Genomic DNA, 21,124 nt, shown 5'->3' on the forward strand with positions numbered 1-21,124 from the left:
CTTGTTAGTAGACGTAGAATATTCGATGCAACATGTCTTAGTTATTTAAGGGGGTACTAAACCCCTGTCCAATTTTGTGCCTATTTTTGCATTTTTTTCAAAAAGTATAGCGCATTGGTGACAAGTAAGATATGTAGGCTATAGGGGCAAGGACTACAACTACAACTTACAAGGCCTATATTTGTTCATGGTGAATTCGGTTGCCATTATCATATTGCGTTGCGAAGTAGCAAAACTTTTACACCTGGACGGTTCTATAATGATTTTATCAAGCAAAAGGCTATCTCCTCTTACAACCTATCGACAGGTCTGATTTCTTTTACGAGGTGTCACCGGGCTTGGAACAGATAATATAACTTCGGAGCGGGAATTTGGAATATCGCGTGTTGAGAGCCGGCTGTTTTTATGGCCAGTATAAGTTTGTTTCAAATAAAACTACTTAATTCGAGCTTGATAACATATAAGGCATAATGTTGTGATTGCCGGAGTCATCCTTTAATTCATTTTTTGTCTCGTTTGTTCAATTATTCACTGTGTGACCATCGTACTGTCAAAATCGATCGTTGCCAGGTCAACCGGTTCACCGCTTTATGTGTTTGGAACCACGATCAAAATGATCACAACATAAAGTCAATGGGTTGCTTACAGGTGTGCAAACCAAGCGTCTGGTGTTTCCATGCGAATCCTAATTTGCATAAGCCATAGAAACTTTTGAAGTGAACACCTGTGGCAGGGTTATTCCCGGTTAAACTGAATTGAGATTTCAATCGCTGGAGACGAGCAATTTATCAATTGACCAATGAGATGGTTCGATACTTATTTTGCTGAAAACTACTATCTATTTCATTGGCCAAAAAGGGAGTGCTCATCGGCAAGGGCTTTAATACAAATTCAGGGTTGTTGAATCATCGTACTCGCCAAAACCAAACATTGATCAATCCTTGCTTGGGCGGATCCCTGCGGAAGACCGGATTTTAAAAGTGGGAATGGGATTTTAGACCTAGCATCGATTCAAAATGTCGTTTTCATTTCTACTGTGTTTGTTGTTTCATTTAGTGTTATTTTCCAACCTGAATCTGAAAGCATTGGCCGAATTCGGTAACGCATTTGACTATGGACGGGACGAGACCTTTGAAAAAATGGGCGAGGCAAAAATCGCCGAATTTACTGTGACGAATGGTGAGTAAAATCGTTGTTGCAATAATGACGTGAAACACACAAATTATTTGTTTATAAATAAGTCAATATGAAATTAAACTAAAATGTTCTAATATTATCATATCTGCGTTGATCAAAATCTGGAATCAAAATGCCATATTCATAATTATAATGTATACTGCAGAACTCAGTCCTCAGTCAGTGATGAAGCCGAAGTTGATTTGTAAAATCTAATTATACCTATTCGTACTAAACATGCTTATCTATAAAAATGGAAAAGACCACGCTTTTAGTCATATACTGAGAACTCATCTCCTAAAAATTTATGATCGTCGGCTTTTCATCCCAGCTACATAAACTTATCATTAGATTTATAAAGTTTACTTCGAGGACTGTTTTAACCCGAGTTCAAGTTTTGGTCTCCGATTTTGATTGTTAAAAATGGTCTCAAAATGGCAAAATGTTTAAATAAAGAATAATTTACCATATCTCGAGGTGATTTGTTACCTTGGTAACGGGGTAGTAAAGTGGACAAGTTTGTGATGTCTCCTACATAACAAAACATCCAAAACAATGCAAATTATTCTCGTCTTATAATTATGATTAATGTTTGCCAAACAAACCATTAAAAAATGAATCTCGAGCATTTTGGTGACTTCTGTGGAGCCAAAATTCGACTTTAGGCTTATACTCTTTTTTTTTCTATAACTCAAGAACTGTATGTCGGAGACATGCCAAACTATGCTTTTTTTCAAACCCTTTGGCCTTATGACGAGACAAACATATTCGTGAACGGCACTATGACGTTCTACCGGACAATGTCGTAATACGTAACCCGTATGGCGTTAGCAGTGAACGCCTCTTCGCAATCTCTCCATAGGCGTAGATGCGGGGGGATTTATCCCCCCCCCCACCCCCCCAATGTTGACGCCTGATAATGAGTTTCTGACCAAATTAACCTCATATTTGCCCATTTTAGCCCCAAAAGTGCAAAGTTTACGCGCGCTTCGCGCGCAGTTATTCTACTTTTACACAATATTTCATCAGTTTAGCTTCAAAATAGCAATTGTACCATAAACTTATTCTGTCGCCAAAAGGTACTGGATTGACTATACTTCAAGAATTTTTTTCCAACTCCACACCCCCCCATGTCAAAAATAAATCTACGCCACTGAATCTCTCTATTAATTCCAGATGATGGATTTTGTGCGGACGGTTGGAACAAGCTCGACAGTAACTGTTACTTCATAGCTCATTCTGCTGTAGTTAACTATAATCAAGCAGTGGCGGAATGCGCCCAAGAGGATGCTATACTAGCTACAGTTGACAGCCAAAATATCCAAGACTTTTTATCAGGTAAGACCTGAGAAAAACATCGTTAGAGATTGGCAAATAAAGCTGGCGCTAGTTTAGACGCAGATAAATAATGTTGCATATGGTGCATTGTATTATAGACTTGTGATTTAATATTCCATACAGCACGTGGATCTGAGCTGAATGGGCTATGCGTGTTCCTTTATGATTATAGTTCTCAAAAAGTTGATTATATCACATTTTTAACGTACGATTTAAAAACAAAAACGGTGAAAATGTAGTAAAATATATATGTTTAAAGAAAATAGCAATCGCCGCTGAGTGTATTGAATTTCCAGTTAGTTTATTGAAAACAAAACCTGGGTTTTACCTGACAACAAATCGAATTTTCTTATAATGGCAACATCATATGGGGTACTGAGCATGCGCAGATTGCAAAAACGTGTAGAATGGAAACTCTGCGGTATCTCATATCGTTTAGATGATATGCTTAGCCTGAGTCGCGCGGCCTATCTCGAACAAAATCGCCATGCGTAGCTTTTGAAAAACGTGTGGATTCACCGTACTATCACGGCAATTTTTGACACGAAGATACAGGGATGATGACGCTGTGCGGGGAACTGCTCAAAAAGACAAATAATTTGATATTGATTCGCAATAAGTACACAATTAAGGCCAATACAGAAAATCAAAATATCCCTGGGATATCTCTGTTTCTTGACTTCAGTATAAGGCTTTGATGGTAAGCAAAATAGTAGGTCAAATCCCATTCATTGAAGCCTATTAACCTTGACTTATTTTGATGCATTACCTAAACGTACTAGATCGTGCAATCTTGAATTTGATTCGTTATATCAAAAACGAATATTTTACACTTTTTAGTCAAACTCGGAGCATTTTATTTTGTTTTGATGTTTTTGATCCCCACGGATCAAAAAAATTGACCGTTGACCATTTCGGTAATCGGTACATCCTAGGTATGTCAAACTATACATTTTCTGAATCCCTGTAACTAGTGGACTACACTGGAATGAGTTAATACAATTTGATGCCAATTTGACAAGTCATCAAACAAAGTTTGACCCGCCAAATGCTACTTCGATTGGTATCTCGCATTTTTTGTGTGATTCATGATGTCAGCTACCTACGGTAGCATTGCAGCTCCCTTCCAGAGGTGTCTCCCAACCCGGGCTCGCAACCAACCTGGCTCACAAGTCACCTGTCTTTGCGTTCGTCTACTGTAGAAAAGATGCAGTTCAGAAAGTTAGACATTGGCCCATTTAATACAATCTCGCAAAGCGTGCAGAGTGTAATCAAAATTTCAGAATATTTTGCAAGCTTTGTGAGAGTTGGATTAAGTTGGATGAACAAAAGTACAACTTTCAAAACCATTGTGGTCAAAATATATTCTGAAGAAAGATGGTAATCTGAATAATTTAAGCAATATAGGTCTGCACTACCATATCAAAATTGTATTAAAGCCATATTGTGACATTTGCTGAGGAGGACGCCATCAATGTTGTTCAAAATGATTTGATTTAGAAACGAGCATAATGTACTTAAATTTAAATACCCTGCAAAAACGTGCACGTGATGTTCATAACACGCAACGCACATCGGCGTGTGGGAAGGTCATAACACATCAAGGACCGACCTCATCGACAGAGTGGCACGCATTATGCGCTGGTATTTTAATAGCGATTCAGGTGGATATAAAGTGGACATACTTGACAGTACAAGCTAACGTTTGTGGAAAAGAAATACAATCCTATTTCTTATGGAAATATTACTGCTTTAACCTTTTGCCAATTTAGGCTATAGACCACTTGGCATGTGATGTCATTGCCCGGCAGTATGCGCGCGCATTATGGCAATTTCCATTGTTCTTTGCCCTGCAGTGTGCGTACGCATCGTAGTTTGCTAAGGGCACATGCATTTTAAATCGCCCGCCACATTTCATTTTGTACAAGAAAGCCATTGAACAGTGTTGCGGCTCGTTCAAGCATATCGACAGACGAGTCCCTCGCCTTTGTTGATAAACAGTGATGTCAAGTGGTCTATACATCGGCAAACAATCTCACCACAAATTGATTCAAAGACCATTGGGATTGCCAGGTTATACTGAGCTGGCTCTTATTCCTCTTTCTCCTCTCGTATCTGGTTATTTTCAGCCCTTCTGATCGTAGAGTTTGGTGCTTACTACATTGGTTTGAAACATAATGCCTCAGAAGGAACTTATTATTGGCAAAATGGAGATCCGGTAGGTTTAACATTTGAAGTTATGAATGTTTTGAGTAATGACTCAAATTCTGGATTCACCAACGAATTTTTTTTTTCAATAACGTTGCAACCTGTTTGCCGGGTCTTATCAGACTGCGCAGAGACTTGACTTATGGTTTGGTCACCTTGACCATGGTAATCGGGCGTGGGATAGGGAAACGAAGAAGCAGCTAAAGTGCCTTCAACCTCAGCGAGCGCACCAATTGAATGTTGGCACAATAAAATTATTATCTGACCTAATAATGATATCTGTCTGAACACCTTATAATTATTTCAAGTATATAGGCAATAAGCAGATCCATAGTTATAGTATGGGACACCCCACCCATTTTATTGGTATTGCCTTATGTATGCAATTAGCATTTCATGATAATTGTAATTTTCCAGACACGGGACGATAATTATATTCGTTGTTATTGTTCAAGACGAAAAAGACGAATGTTTTCGAGTGCTATCATCAAGTTGATTCGAATATTAGGTTTAGTTTAAGTAGTATACGGGTCTGTAGGGACATGTTGAATATTCAGGAGCTCATGAATATTAATGAAATGGGCATGAATTTCCGACTACCGATTTTCGAAGTTCCGATCATCGACGCTCGAAGTTCCAACCGACCATCGACGCTCGAAGTGCCTACGTTCAGCGTCCGAAGTTAGAGTGTTTGGCTCGTTTCGTTTAACTACTGGGACGTTCAGCTCGTGACTTCAGATTTTGGGGCGTTCAACTCATTTCAAACGAGTACGTTCGAAATTAATATTATGGGGCGTTTAGATTACCGATATGTACCATATTTACAATATTTGACCTTATACGACAAACTTCCTTATACGTCAAACTGTATTAAGAAAAATAATTGACGAGTACGTTCGAATTTTTTGGATGTTAATGTGGTGAGTTGACTAGAATTTTGCGACGTTATTTTATCGATTAATGTCCCTACAGACCCGTATACTACTAGTTTACTCCGGAAACCAATCGGCTTGCTTTCCTATACTGTCTTCAGAGTCGTCAAAGTAACACTGACAACATCCCCACAAGTGCTATATTTTCATGAAACAGACCTATACTGACCAAAACCTTTAGTTGGGTCGCATGATCGCATATCACCGTGCAGATACTATCACTTCTGCAAAAATAAGAGAAAGATCATACCTGCAGTGACCTTCAACACTACGGCTACCCAGAAAGCCTACAACAGAATAGCGCGATCGTGAGTGAGAGGTAACAGCTACTATGTTTCTTTCTGAGATGATGGGCAACATACATCAATAAGTATTGGTTGGTTTACCAATGTTTCATTGGTTACGTAACATTTTTTAAATTTGGCGCGGACTGGGATGTCGGATTGTCGATTCGCCACGCCTTTCTGCTTTCACTGCTTTGTGGCATCGGCAACACTGAGATGGAGATGGGTTCAAATGAGGTTTTCTTGCGATGTTATATACGTCTAGTGCAATTATACTGTGATCGTGCTGCAAATAATCGAGTCTAATCGATATCGATATATCATATGATCGTAAACCCGTGGCAAATGTGTCAGCCAAATAGCTGACACAAAAATAGATTTACTCTTTTGCCTAGACCAGCTGAATATCAGATATCTCAAAACCCCCTTAGCATGTTAGGGAACCGCGACGCAAGACTATAATATAATATAATTAGTTTTATTTGACATGACAATATTGTTAATTCCAGGCTATATATACCGCATGGGGTAGTGGTCTACCAAGTAACGTTGTAAATGTAAATGTAAATGGGGATTGCGTATTCATGAGGACTCCAATCCAACGGCAGGGAGAATGGGTCGACACTTTTTGCAGCGAATTATATCAATACATATGTAAAAGATCGTCAGGTAAGGTAATATATAAATGTTATAAAATGTATTGGGTATCATACGAAAACACAACGTCTACCCGACGTCGGAATTGCGTTCTCACCAGTCGTCAAACCTATGTTGGGCCAACGTTCCTTCTTCGCCGGGCCGACGTCGGTGAAAGGTATGTAATAGGGCTGGTACAATTATAGGACAACGTCTTCCCGACGCGACGTCCAGCCGACCTCGCCAACTACTCAAATCCGACGTCGGACCGATGTCCAGGTCTTATCAGGGTGGGGCCCTCGGTAGGGCCTATTTTGCTGGGAGCTTTGGCCCTAATACTGTCAACGGTCTTTAAAAAGATGAACGTTTGTTTCTCTCCGGACCCGGACTCCCGAAGGACCAGGCTTGTTGCTGCATACAGGCTGTATTGTATCAAAATTATTGATACCCATCAGTTTTCAGTGATATGAACGTGACTGCCATGATCAACATAGTTTGTTGATTAATGTGATAAACAGTCATAACTACAAAATATGGTTACTTCAAGAAGACCCTACGTTGCATTTGGATTAGACGGGCTTTTCAATAACCATCAATACTGATGGGTACCAATCATTTTGATACAGCCTGCGTATACAAAGCGATGGTGCCCAGTTAGGCAGTGGCGTATATTTTTCTTTTTGAAATTGATATGGGAATGAAACGGGAGATGTAGGTTGGTGTAAAATCCGTGAAGCAGAATAAATGGAGCGAATAATTTTCCGGGAAGAAGCGCGATCGACAACGCACCATTTGTAAAATTTAAATGGCTAAAGATGTTAATTTTGTCGAAAACAAACAAAACACATTTGGGTAACATGGGTAATTGCATGGACCATATCACCGTGATCACGGTTTGTTGTTACTTTTCTAACAAAACAGTAAAATATGTTCAAATATCAACACCTAACCTAATCACACTAATATACACATACATGTTTTAGCTATTTTAACCATTTCTATATATCAAATTCATCTGTTCTGCTTTTTCCTGGTAATTTTAATCTATAAACTGTACATTTGTGCCCAAATTGAGGGCGCTATTTACATCTATTTTAAATAGCCAAATAATATCATGCATTATTCCTACATTTCACTATAAAAAAAGGTGTTTTTAAAATGTCCTTGTCGTTTGTTAGTCTCTTTTTCTGATATTCTAATACCATTATACAAGTGTAGCTAAGTGTCTACCCCTTGTAAAGATGCAAACAAGATTGAAGATAACTAGCGCCATCATTGTTCAACTTTACTTAAAAATGGCATAAGTTTTACATGCTATCAAACAACCGTGGCAATCGTGCGTGCGATAGAAGGAAAGGGAGAAACAGCTAAAGTGCCTTGAAAACGCCTCCAACCTCAGCGAGCGCTCCTTCTGAATTTCGGAACAATAAAATCCCCTCGTCAAATATTTGTCACCCCAGGATCTACGCCTGTACGAATGGGTATATAACTAAATTTATATTGGATGCCCGTTTAGTGCAGTGGTAGGGTATGGTATTGGTTGTGCTACTTCGTATAATTGTGAGTCACAGTAAATCGCACCAAAGATCTAGTCTCATCTTCTCTTATCACACACACATTACAATCTTAGAAATATTGTTCGAACACTTTAAAGGGCTTATTGGAAATAGTCCCCCTTCTACCCCCGTAAAATGTTGGCAACTTGGCATGCCCAATATGCTCATCTTCATCATATCTTCTCCCAACATTGTTTGGTGGGGAAAGGGGAGGTGATACACGTAAGATAAACATTGAGACAACACTGTTATAATTCTTAGTTTCCACTGACTCATATAGCGTGCGCACTATGCTAAGAGGAACACTGATATTTTCCGGGATTGGATATGGATGATGACCGTACTATAGTGGCTCCTGAACCGGGGGGCCCAGGGGGGCCCGGCCTCCCCAATAATTTTGGTGGCTATGGAAAAGTACCATTGGCCCCCAATAGTTTTGGCCAGGTGCCATTGCCCCCCCATATTTAAAATCTTACGGAGCCACTGTACTGTGATAATGGAAAAAGGCTCTCATAGTAAACATCACAAATGCTCCCAACTTACGATGTCTTACGATATCTAACTTGGTGGGAACCAAGGGAGGACAGTGCCAGTGCATTGATTGGTCACCCCAGGTTAAATAAGAAATAAATAAATAAATTTGTAATGCCCTCCAATGCTTTGCCGTTATGGCAACACATGGACGCCTATATTAAGACTCTTTTGCACCTTTATCATCCTTGCAGTTCCAGGCCAAGTTCACCTTCACATTGCCTTTGAGGATACCTACGAAGTCGACGAGATGTGGTTATTTGATTTTCAGCCCTTCGAGTTCAGTGATACCACACCTTTCGTTACAACCGATCAAGGCAGCCTCAATTCGTCTTTTACAGGAACTTGCTCCAACGTTTTCACGACAACATCGTATGATGTAAGTAGATTTGTGTCGTGCGTTTGTAAATGCCGTCTAACGAGGACCTACATATGGATACACACCGTAAAACGAGGACACACCTCCAAACGAGGACGTCCTCGTTTTGAAACTATGCCCAGGATGACGTAAATGATGCAAATATGCATATAAGTTAGGTCCCCCATAGCGGGTATAGGACGGGTCTCAGTTGGATAGTAAGATGCCTGGTGTGTTTGCGTGAGGTCCACGGTGTGTCGATTAAAAACGGGTGTGTAAGTCCTCGGTTAGATCCTTCTAAAGTCGAGGTCCTCGTTTGAACGTATTTACAAACAGGGGTGGTTTGCCTTTATTTGTTCGTCACTTTAAAGCATGTTGGGGAGGAAGTTCTAAGACCAATCATGTACATGATGTACGGTAAGTTAAACCTGCTGAAGTTTTTTATATTATTAACGTCCAATATATCACTAATTCGTATGCTTGCATTATGATTGATCGCGTAAATTCCTCTCCGATCACGCTTTATCGTCGGTCGTCAAGAGGCCATTCCGATAATCCCTCTAAAAAGTTATGGTTAAGGTACGTGGACGATACATTTGATAAATAATTTGAGTGAGGTGTTCATCAAAATTACGCTCTACCAGGAAGGGTGTAAGTCTTTTTAGATTGTTTGGTTTACGCATGCCTCCAATAAAGCCCCAGAACCTAAAAGGCATTATTTACCATCAAGGACTACGTAACTATCGAATGGAATGCGTTGGACCATGAACTTACCACCGTTTCTCACGTAATCATTCAACCCAAAGATGTCAAATAGTATTGGGCGCGCGCAACGTCGTGAACATGGTCTAAATGGGTGGGGTAGATTCTGCAAGCATTTGGATTCCAAAGCAACCATTGCGTATTATATTAAATGAGGTTATGTTTCGTACTAATTTTATTCAATATTTTGGGTTTCTTTTATCGCCAGGCCAATAATGGGGTCTTTAAGGATAACTTCTTGCCGTCAGCCCTCGGAAACAAGGATCTGTTTCAAAGTTACATACGTGGTGATACGTACGAGGCAAAGGGGAACATCCAAGTGAGAACGGACTTGCTCACGTTTGATGGTAAGATAAAAAAAAATACAAACTTCAGTTTGCTAATAAAGGATTTTGTACGTGCAGCGATGATTTAAAACATATTTTATGGGCATACGTGTCGTATGTTACACACAACATGCCTAAAGTTCCATTTTCCATTTTGCAAGACCATGCATCCTACGTGATCCGATTGCGAAATCATGCCAAACTACATAGGCACAGGTCACGGTCACACACATGGCTTGCTATACCCGGTCTGCTGGTTGGCACCCGCGAGGGGTCGGTGGGTCAATTCCCGGGCGGGGTAAACAAATGTTCTCTTCATCTTCTTCCTTCCTTTTTTCATCAGGCAAAAAGCAGAGAGGGAGTTGGGGTCCCGGGTTGGGGTTGGGGTTAATATGTTATTTTTGTCGATGAAACTAAGCCTGAACTTTCACTTTTCAATTTCAGGTGACATGGAGTCTTTATTTCAATGCCAAGATAGTCTTGGAAACGATGTTTGGGAACAACATGTGACCAATGAATCTATTGAATTCAATACCACTTTGTACATGACAAATATACGACCCAAGTTTGTAACTGCGGACGATACTACAACTCCAACCATACCAACGTACATCCAAAGCTATATCTCTTTTACTGGCGTCTTCTTCGAATCGCCGTTTCAAGGTACGTTTTAACAAAAGTTTATTTTACCGTACAACAATGCGTGTTGTCGGTATTCCAAAATCACACGTACATTAGCCGTATTTAGTACCAGGAATATAATATTAAGGCAGGTACGTAGCATGCACCGTGTCAATTTACATTAGCGGTTGTAATTGTACATCTTCTCAAAGAACGGCTCTTTTAAGAGCCACCATTTTCACGGGCGGTCAACCGAAAAAAAAACCAGGCAGTCCCTCGAAAACCACATGTTCATCTCTAAAAATACACAATTTATCTCAGTCATTTCAATCTGTACATAAGCTTTGGGACAGCAAAACCGTATGTTGCAGGTTAATTTTACTCAACTGCTCCTTAGTTGGATTAGACTCGTTAAAGGCGGACTGCACAAACCTAAATAATACATTGTACAACACCACATAACGGACAGCACTTTTCAGAGCCACTACACCTTTGCTTGATAGGGAGTAATGATAACCTACAACACAACATAATGTATTGCGAATTACATTTCGACTCCTGGCAGCATTGCATTGTTTGCATGAAATTTATATATCAGTTATTGGTCGTCTTTACTTCATTCTATTGTTGTCATACTATATAAGACTAAGTAAAAGTTTAACTATGGTGCGGAAATGATTGCACTGCACAAATATCCGTCATCATGGTAGTTGGTCTTTCATTTTCAAGTGTTATGACACATGAACGTTTCGAATGTATGAAACGGTATAGATAGGTAGGATACGTACAGCGTAAAAAAGTCTTATCATGCTTACAGAACAGGAACGTCATCCAATTTAGGCTACAATTTAGATGTTTACTTCATCAAAAAGTAAATGGTTTTTAATTATTTTATAACAACAGGTTTCTCGTCAGTTCTGTTGAGCGTCTTCGACCTATCTTTGAGTATGTCATCGTTAGCACTGTATACTTAAACGATGACCAATACTTCGGGGTTGACTGGTGAGTCTAATGAGAGAGATTGCGATTTCCAAACGTACATAATTATCATACGCCCGTGCATCTATTCAAAATCCCGTCACATGAGTGATTTTGAATAGATGCACGGGCGTTTGATACGTACGTGTGGAAATCGCAAGCTCTATATTAGAGAGATTGCGAATTCCAAACGTAGCATCGAACGTACGTGGAATCTATTCAAAATCCCGTCACAGGAGAGTGATTTTGAACAGATTACAGGGAAGTTAGATACGTGCGTTTGGAAATCGCAGTCTCTCTAATATCTACGGTTACTCGGAGTTACTTATTCGTCTCGGAGTAACTTTTCTTTCAAAGTGCGCAACCCAAGCACAGTCAAGTTAACCGTTTGATGAAACTATTCCAAATGTTAACATTGTTGTTGAAACATTATCATGTAATTCAGTACTCACATTTGTCATGACAAGTCTCGCGTAAGACCTCTTTAGCTTTGGATTCCTCTTCAGCCCACCATGACCGAATCCATGAGTTCATCTTACGGATCACCAAGAATTCTTTAATTTGGTTAATTATTGACGAAGCCATTTTACCGCGTAATGCATTTGTCGTAAAATAAAGCACTAAAATCATCATGGCGACCACCTCATTTGCATTAAACAGAGACAATGAAGGAATTAAAAGTAGGTAACATGTACAGTCGGTAGAGGTACGGCCACCGTTATCTACTGCTGCCTGACGCGATAACCACGTGTTTCAAAAGTCGAAACATCCGGTTTTCCATGCCATGTGGATCATAGTTGACGGCAACTGCTATCCTTTGTAATTTTGTGTTGCTAATCATCTTTTCAGTTCGGTTTCACTGATCATTCATCTATTGTATATTGATTAGCGTGCAGGTATTTCATTGCATCTGATACAGTGCAATTAACGAATAAAGTCTGAAGAAGATGTGGACGTTATTAACGATAGGCTACTTCTTGGGATGAATAAGGACATACTTTAAATTAAAGGCACATTCAGTGATTTGCTCATCCGAAGGATCTTCCAAAAGCTTAGTAGCTGCTCGCGATGTTTGAGGGCAAAGTTCTTGCTTAATCTCGGGCCCAGACTGTGAGTGGCTCAATTGAGCCCTATGGGATGGGCGCGGCGGCGCATGAAGCATCACTTTGTTTCGGCTTCACCAGTTGATTTTGACTGACGTCAACGGTTTTACTATGCAGCTATATAAATATTGGTCAATAACATGTCAAAGTTCGATGCAGGCATTTAGCCGGAGCCCATCACAGGAATTGCTTCTGCTCCATTGCAGACTTTTTCTTAGGAACATAGTAATACAATCATTATCACAGGAATTATTATTATCATTATTTTCTTGTTCTTCAGGTATCGTGCTGAAGTTGAGATTTCTTTTTGGACCGTAACAGACATCCACTCATCAAATACGTTGCTATCCGTCTATAAACCAGCCTCTTTAACGTACACACCCGTTAATAATCGCAATAGTTTGGCTTACGTCAAAGGAGCCCCTGATGGAGGTATGCATTCAGTTATAGTAGGGGAGCACGGTGGCCAAGCGGAACGGGCTCAGACTCACAATCGGAAGGTTGCGGGTTCGAGCCCCGGCGATGCCATCGTGTTTTGCCCTTGAGTAAGGCACTGTATCTTGATCTTCTCCACCCAGGTGTATAAATGGGTACCGGTATTATTAAATGCTGGGAAGGTAACCGACTCGCTGTGGAGGTGTGGCGATCCCCACAGCAACATTTCACAGTGGAGTAATCTTTAACACCGTCCTGTACAAAATGCAAGTTTAACTCCTTTACCTTACCTACTTATTCAGTTATCCTTGCTATTCTACTACACCACATTCTCCAACAATTTAATGGTGGGTTAAAGCTGTACAGCAGTCAACCTAATAGTGAAGAAGTGAAACATTTAATAGTATGACAACTGGTTACATCTTTACACTGTTTATGGTTCCATGGGATACCTCAGACCACTCCGGAAATATTTGTTCAGTTGTGACCCTTTCAACGTGATTCAACCGTTCGCGCATTCGGGTTTTTTAAAGGCAATCGTGAAAGCATCTTCGGGGTTCTCATGCGAACCTTTTCTTATATAGCCCTTGGAAAAAGTATTTTGAAATTACGATTTCCCAAAGGGTATCTTTTTTAGGTGTAACAAAGCGAGGGTTTTGTTTGAGCTAGAAGTTAGGAGCCCATTTGGCTTCCATTTGAGATGGAGTGTAACGTATCTGTAGCGCGGGCATGTTAGTCATCATTGTCATATCCTCGGCATTGTCTCCAATTAATTTGTTTTGTTCTGTTGTACAAGGTTGCAGTGACGCCCTTGGAATGGAATCTAAGCAGATTGTGGACTCTCAGATTACCGTATCCTCGATACTGGAGGATCAAGATACGTTCAGTGGTCGATTTGCCCGACTCAATGGATATCCGAGAGAGGGTATCAGCGCTGGTGCCTGGTTTCCAGCTGTCGATGACATGGCTCCTTTTATTGAGGTAAATAAGGCCCAAGATGTGTACTCTTTTAGACAAAGGGTTATTCTAGGATCTCAATTGAATTCAAGAGCTATATATAATTCTATTCTCTAACCCTGGGGTAGCTAATCAACCAACGACAGACGAGCTGAATTGCCCTAAATAAGATGTGATGCACAAAATAAAGTACTAAGTTAACAATTTCATTATCGTTCTATTTTTCTGTCTATCGTAGGTTCAATTCATTGCAATCACGACTGTTACTGGTGTGGTAACCCAAGGGCAGACATCAGCGGCCGGTGACTTTTGGGTCACGAAGTATTATGTCCAGTATGAAGTATATACCGACTCATCGCGGGTTTATATAACGGACGAAGACGGTAATCAAAAGGTATGTGATAATCTACATATCATCAGTAGCTTGGGAAGGATTTTGATATGGGAGGCTGATGAGGCCAAGGGGTATTGGGTATGAGAGGGGTATTATTGAATTTTGAAGGGTATTTTGAGTCCCTTTACCAAATTATTAGGTGGGCTTAGTCCCCGCCAGCTCCGGTTCATACGCAATTCAAATCATAAAATGTCGTGTCGTCGTCGACGACGTCCTCATCTTCTCTCGGAAATTTCACGGTCTTCTCCTTGAGTTCATCTTCATCTGCGTCTTCTATTACCTATTCGTTTTCTTCAGCTTTTGTCGTTTTAATTTAATTGGCATAACATAATAACATATACCCTCTTTTATATATATGTAACCTAACTTTCTGTTTATTCTATCAGACTTTTGCCGCCAACTTTGATCGAGACACGGCTGTAACCAATCAATTTCCGGTACCTATCCGAACAACACATGTGTGGATCGATCCTTACGAAACGGGCGAAGGCTTAGTGTCGGATTTTAATCAGGCTGCTATGCGAATCGAAATTTTAGGATGCAGAGGTACGATATTCAAATAACTTTCTTGTAAATGTATAATTCTTCAGATCACGATCATTTTGAACCATTAGAAAAATTCGATTGAAAGTTTAATATCTTTCCTTTTGCAGATGAATTGCCAGTGAGATTGATCAATGGAACAGGATCGCACGAGGGTGTAGTGCAGGTGTACCATGACGGAGCTTGGGGTACAGCGTGTGAAACTAATTGGAATACAAACGCAGCGACTGTCGTTTGTCGACAGTTGGGATTCAGGTTATTTGAAGACCGAATTAAAAAAGACCAGTTTGCGTCTGACGTCAGGGCAAAGGCGCGACATGATTGGTTGCTGACCTGCGCAGTACAACATTTTTAGTCAGTTTGCATATGACGTCCTGTCAACCAATCTTTTTAATTCAGTCTTCAATTATATGTATATTGCCTACCAGGAGATGAGATGATTGTAACAATAAGATTAGGCTATGTCAGAAAATGAGAACTCTATTCGTCATAAGGTCTGGAAATACGTAAATAAAACGAAGTTGATTCACCATGTTCAATGTCGAATTGGTTTCTGGGTAAGCTGTTTGACAACAACGGTGTATTGAAAATGGACAGGTCTTAAACAATACAGAACTTAACAAACAGAAATGTTCCTTGACTGAGGAGACAATCTAACATGCTCAATTGCAACAAGTTTTATATCTAACAAGAATACTGTATGTGTCTCAAACGTGGATTCATAAACACACATTGTGCGTCGTCTTTAATAAGCCAAATCGGCATTGAAAGTTTGCAATGCATTGTAGGACAGTTTTTGCAGTTTCGGGACACTTTGTCCTTTGACCTTTCAGAAAATTCAGAAATATTTGGGGTTTGTACGTACAAAATATAATCTAAAATGTTTTACAATAATTAAAACAAATATAAAAAATATTAGTATTTTATAAATTAATTATTTAGTATTTTTAATGATCAACATTATGACAATAATAAGAAAATGAATAATAATAAGGTCAATTTTCCCGATATGTCAGAGGTCAGTGTCCCAAAACTGCTGTCAAAAACCGGAAGTTACTTGCAAAGTGACGTGACTTTGTGTTTACTGGAGAAGAATCTCAGAACTGGCTTCACATATTTGTCGGTGTCACAGGATAATGTTCCTGGATACTATTTTTTCCAGTTTTTTTTAAATGGACACCTTCCATAATGTTGACAATACTTTGATCAGCTCGTAATCGGCGGGAATTATTAGGCTTTAACCACTACGCCGAAAAGTAGACCCACTTTAATAGTGACATAGTTGAATGTACCTGGTCTATATTTTGTGTGTTAAAGAAAGTACACAAAGCACAGGACTTCAATTAATAATTTGAGATACTTATGGCGAGATGTCACAAGACAATTCTCCAAAAAAATCTATTGATATTAATCCGCGATGTTATAAGGCCCGCCTATTACGAGTTGATCAAACTATTCTGTCGGTCGGACATCCGGGTTATCTCTAGTCTCGGGCCCAAACTGCATGTGGCTCACGGTTTGTTGTGAACAACAGAAACCGGCTGTGAAGGAGGCTACATAGCGATATTGCTGGAGTGACCTTCAATTTCGGAAAAAACGACACTCGACCATGGAATTTAATTTTAAGTTTGTCAGTATATAAACGGTAAATCAAGTAAGTTTCTTCCACTCTGAAGACTTAGAAACGGTTGTTTGATTCCACTGACTATTTGCGATCGAAATTTACATAACACCAATGACAGAAATCATTAACAAACATCGAATCACGGACTTGTTTTCACTCGAACATCATCAACCGGAAGTGACGTGACACGGACCGACAGAATACTTCGTAATGCCAATTTTAATACCCATGTAATATTTAAAACTCGTTTAATTTTGATTTTCATAGGTACGCTGAAGAAGATGATGTTGTCTTGAGGCAATCTCGCGAAGGAAATGGCACGATTATCCTGGATAATGTTATTTGTGATGGAAGAGAAGCATCATTAGCTGGGTGCCAACATTCTGATTACGGCGTACACAATTGCTTGAATTCTTCCGATGTCGCTGTTTTGTGTTCACAAGGTACTGTGTAAGACGGTATTAAAAATGTCAATGAACTACGTAATAATTAATCTAACGATTAGAAGCTATTCAATTCTCATTGTCGAAAATGAAACATAAAATCAAATCAAGGGGGTGTATTTTCTCCACTAGTCAAATTCCGGGTAGATATGATTCTATTTGTAATATTAGTCAAACTAAATCTTGATGGCTCTAAAAAGAGCCATTCATTTTACATTTACCGATGTTTGATATTTACTGTACTTTATATACCTTAATAATAATTTATCTATTGATTTGATTATGATTGAATTTGAATAAACTGCAAATGAAATAAATGGTTAGTTACTTTTTCAGCTTGAAAATACGTTAATGACATGAAAAATAATCGATGGTCGCCTTACCTATTTTTCCATACATATCGAAGTCGATTGTGCAAACGGACGATTAAGCATATTACTAAAAAAAACCTTTATAGGCCTAACATGTAATGTGCCTTTGCCCGGTTCGTGTCGCCGACCGGGGTAGCGAAAACCGGTAGTTTTCAGGTTCGTCACTATGCGAAAATGAGACCGAATTTTCTCGTTTCCAACACAGATCCGGTTGTGAGTGAGCCATCAGTCCGTCTTGTTGACGGTACCCATCATTACGAAGGTCGAGTGGAGATATGGTACAACAATGAATGGGGTACGGTTTGTAATGATGATTGGTCTATCGTAGATGCACATGTAGTATGTAGAGAACTAGGATTTGCTGATGCTACTGAGGTACGTTGTAGGGTCAAAAATCAATCTTATTACACATTATAAAATGGTGGGTAATGGTTTACCCGATGTTTAACAATGAACAACTTGGATCAACTCTTGTGTAAAACATTTAATTCGCCACTTGCACGGTTCCGCCATTATGCACTATGTGCGGGGAGAGCCTCGAACTGGCAGCATACATGAATGGGAATTGAACCAGTCATATAACATTCTGTGTAAGGTTACGTAATTCTTCCTTTCATGTATGCTGCCAGTTCGAGGCTCTCCCGCATATAGTGCATAATGGCGGAACCGTGCAAGTGGCGAATAGCTTACTGAACCATTAACCTGTTGGCTAAAGAGCTAGCGTTTTGTATATTAGGGGCTGAGCAATAAATATGAGCCGGGGGATACAATTTCCAAACGGTGTGCCAAACAAATTAATGCTTGCCTCCACTCGTGGCCTGCCCCTGGCTTACTAAAATTGCTCCCCTTTCAGCTGGCCAACAAATTCTTGCCCCCTCTCAATTTTACACTCCACCGGGCTCATTATTATTGCCCCTCAGTTATTCGATGTTATTGTGCATCGTCAATCACCCAATATCATCTAATATAATTATTATGACATAAAATCTATGAATTTTGTTTGAATCATGTTAGGCTGTAACAACTGCCTCTGAGAGATTTGGTCCAGCTCCTGATTTTAAGATATGGCTTGATGACATCAACTGTTTGGGCGGTGAGTCTAGTCTTGCCGAATGCAGTCATTCTGGCTGGAACGTTCATAACTGTCTACATGAAGACGATGCTGGAGTAGTCTGCGCTGGAGGTTAGCCATCTTTATTTAGTTTGTTTATTTAATCACAATTAGGATTTATTGAACTGTAAGGTAATTATTACAGTGTATCTCTGACCCTAACACCCGAAGGGCTTTTTGGCGACTGGAAGGGAAAGAAGGAAGGAATAAAGCGAAAACAAACAAAAGAAGTGGTTTGCTTTGGGCATGTTGGGTAGGATTGGAATCCGAGACCCCTAAGGGCTTTTTGGCGACTGGAAGGGAAAGAAGGAATAAAGTGAAAACAAACAAAAGAAGTTGTTTGCTTTGGGCATATTGGGTGGGATTCGAATCCGAGACCCCTCGCATGCCAATCACTAGGCCGGCGACACTTAGCCACGGATCTTTTGATGGTCTGGCCAACGAAAGCGTACCCATGTATCACTTAGGGTTATTGCGTCATCACAGTGCATATATCAAGTAGTATTTTGTAGTACTCGGTACTGTTTGGGTTAATTAGCAGTAATGTTTCTCAAAATAAATATTCAATAGATCTTATAGCATTATAAAGTTGGAGGAAATGTCATCATCCCGTCTATTGAATTTGCCGCTAAAATTATCAAGATTCTTATGAACAGAATTCGATCTTATGATCTTGTTGACCCTTTACTAAAAGGAGCAACCAGGCTGGTTTTAGATTAGGAATATTAACTATACCCTTGACAGTCCCCTTCGTCGATATCAAGAAGGCCTTTGACCGTATTGCTCCACAATATGCTGTTCTTTTCTTTTGCCTTCCCGATTTTCTTTAATTTTTTTGTCAGGGGGCACACTGTCCCCATTATTCATTTGTATAAAATGAAATGCTAATTGTGATTGGACACTACGAATGAGCCGTAAACTCGGCAAATTGTATTCTGAGTTACAATGTAAAATATGCGCGAAGGTCGTATTCATAGGTATCTCGATTCGGTGCAACAAGTATCTTATCAAACACTGTTTAAACCAATCAATAATCCTATTGCTGAAGAGGATGATAAGCTTCTACATATTTCTATAGAAATAGTTGTCTTTTGTTTACTTTGGCTAAATCCTGGTCAAGTGGTAGATAAGAGTGTTCTTCAATCATATGTTAGGAGTATCACTATACGACTAATAGTATCGACGCAGGATTGTTCTTGAATGTCTTCTGTTTTATAGCTGAAATACTGGAATGCCACCCCGGAATGCCACACCTCATCAACGTACTGAAGTATTGGCCTGACTCCGGTCTGACATATTCGCTATACACGACAGCAAGCACTTTTGTGGAAAACCAAAGCGTGTTAGGGTTCGTAGCATGAACAACCGGGAAAAGTCTGCCGGAGTCGACTGTAGCTGATCCAGGAGTCCGATTGAGGAGATATCCAGCCAGAATGTCAAAATTTCTGATGACATCGGTGTGTTGGCAGGCTCCAATACCATGGGGCCCAGTTGCCGTTCTTGGGCTTGTAAAGACGAGGGTACCATCAACCACGTTTTTTCCAATGGTGCTGGGGTCTGAAACGACACAACTCTGGTTTGGTCTGCATTTTGGAATCTGGAACGGTAATAAATCTATACCAGTCACCACTAAATCAGTGAAGCCCTATGAGTTGTGTCACAGCAGCTCTTGTATGGCTGCGAGTCATGGGTCATAACTAAGGATATGAGAAGCTTTTCCAACCGTGCTCCCGGATATGCTGAACATCAAACGAGTGGACAGGATCCCAAATGCAACCATATCTACATCCTCGCACTCACCTCACCTCACCTCACCTAGGCTGTTTCATCCTCTGTAGTATGAAGCCCTCTTCAAGAATCTTCCATTTCTGTCTGTCTTGCGAATCCCTAGCCCAAGAGGTGCCTCTATATGCTGTTAAGTCGTCTCGCCATCTTCGTCTTTGCCTTCCTCTTCTACCATGTCTACGCGTTCCTGTTCTTGGTTGCCACTCGGTGACTCTTTTTGTCCATCGTTGTCGTTTTTTCTTGCCACATGTCCCGCCCATCTCCATATTGCTTCCCCAATCCTTTCCATGATGTCTTTGACTCCAGTTTTACTTATGTCACTGTTGACACTGTTGTCGCACTCACAGACACTGTTAACTTATTGTCCGAGTAAGCGCCCATCAAGTTACTGGGTCATGTACTCCGCATGTCGGACAATGACCCCGTGAAATGGCCCGTACATCGTCCCACCACATTGAGAGCCTGGACGACACTGCACACTTTAATGGCCGGCGAAGATTGCAGCAGGAAAATTGTATAGTATGTCTCGTCTCAAGTGAGTAACACCATATTGGATTTCGCGCGCTAACCTAGCTTGGGACGTACACACATGCGTACATGGCGTAGAGGGGTGGTTTGCCGTACGCTGGAGAAACAACCGCATAATATTAGA

General features: G+C 40.2%; 1 protein-coding gene across 1 annotated transcript in view; it reads left to right on the forward strand.

Moving 5' to 3' along the window:
• The first annotated feature begins 915 nt into the window (after positions 1-915).
• Positions 916-21,124, forward strand: part of LOC140172413 (uncharacterized) — a 34,420-nt gene continuing 14,211 nt past the window's right edge. The window contains 17 exon segments of the mRNA XM_072195561.1: positions 916-1,179; positions 2,353-2,514; positions 4,644-4,732; positions 6,448-6,607; positions 8,856-9,040; positions 9,990-10,128; positions 10,552-10,728; positions 10,731-10,770; positions 11,632-11,730; positions 13,090-13,241; positions 14,041-14,225; positions 14,440-14,595; positions 14,982-15,141; positions 15,249-15,393; positions 17,030-17,205; positions 17,782-17,951; positions 18,591-18,759. Coding sequence (XP_072051662.1) covers positions 1,017-1,179; positions 2,353-2,514; positions 4,644-4,732; positions 6,448-6,607; positions 8,856-9,040; positions 9,990-10,128; positions 10,552-10,728; positions 10,731-10,770; positions 11,632-11,730; positions 13,090-13,241; positions 14,041-14,225; positions 14,440-14,595; positions 14,982-15,141; positions 15,249-15,393; positions 17,030-17,205; positions 17,782-17,951; positions 18,591-18,759 — 2,527 coding nt within the window. The 5' untranslated portion in view covers positions 916-1,016.

The sequence above is a fragment of the Amphiura filiformis genome, chromosome 16 (assembly GCF_039555335.1).
Source record: "Amphiura filiformis chromosome 16, Afil_fr2py, whole genome shotgun sequence".
Lineage (NCBI taxonomy): Eukaryota > Metazoa > Echinodermata > Ophiuroidea > Amphilepidida > Amphiuridae > Amphiura > Amphiura filiformis.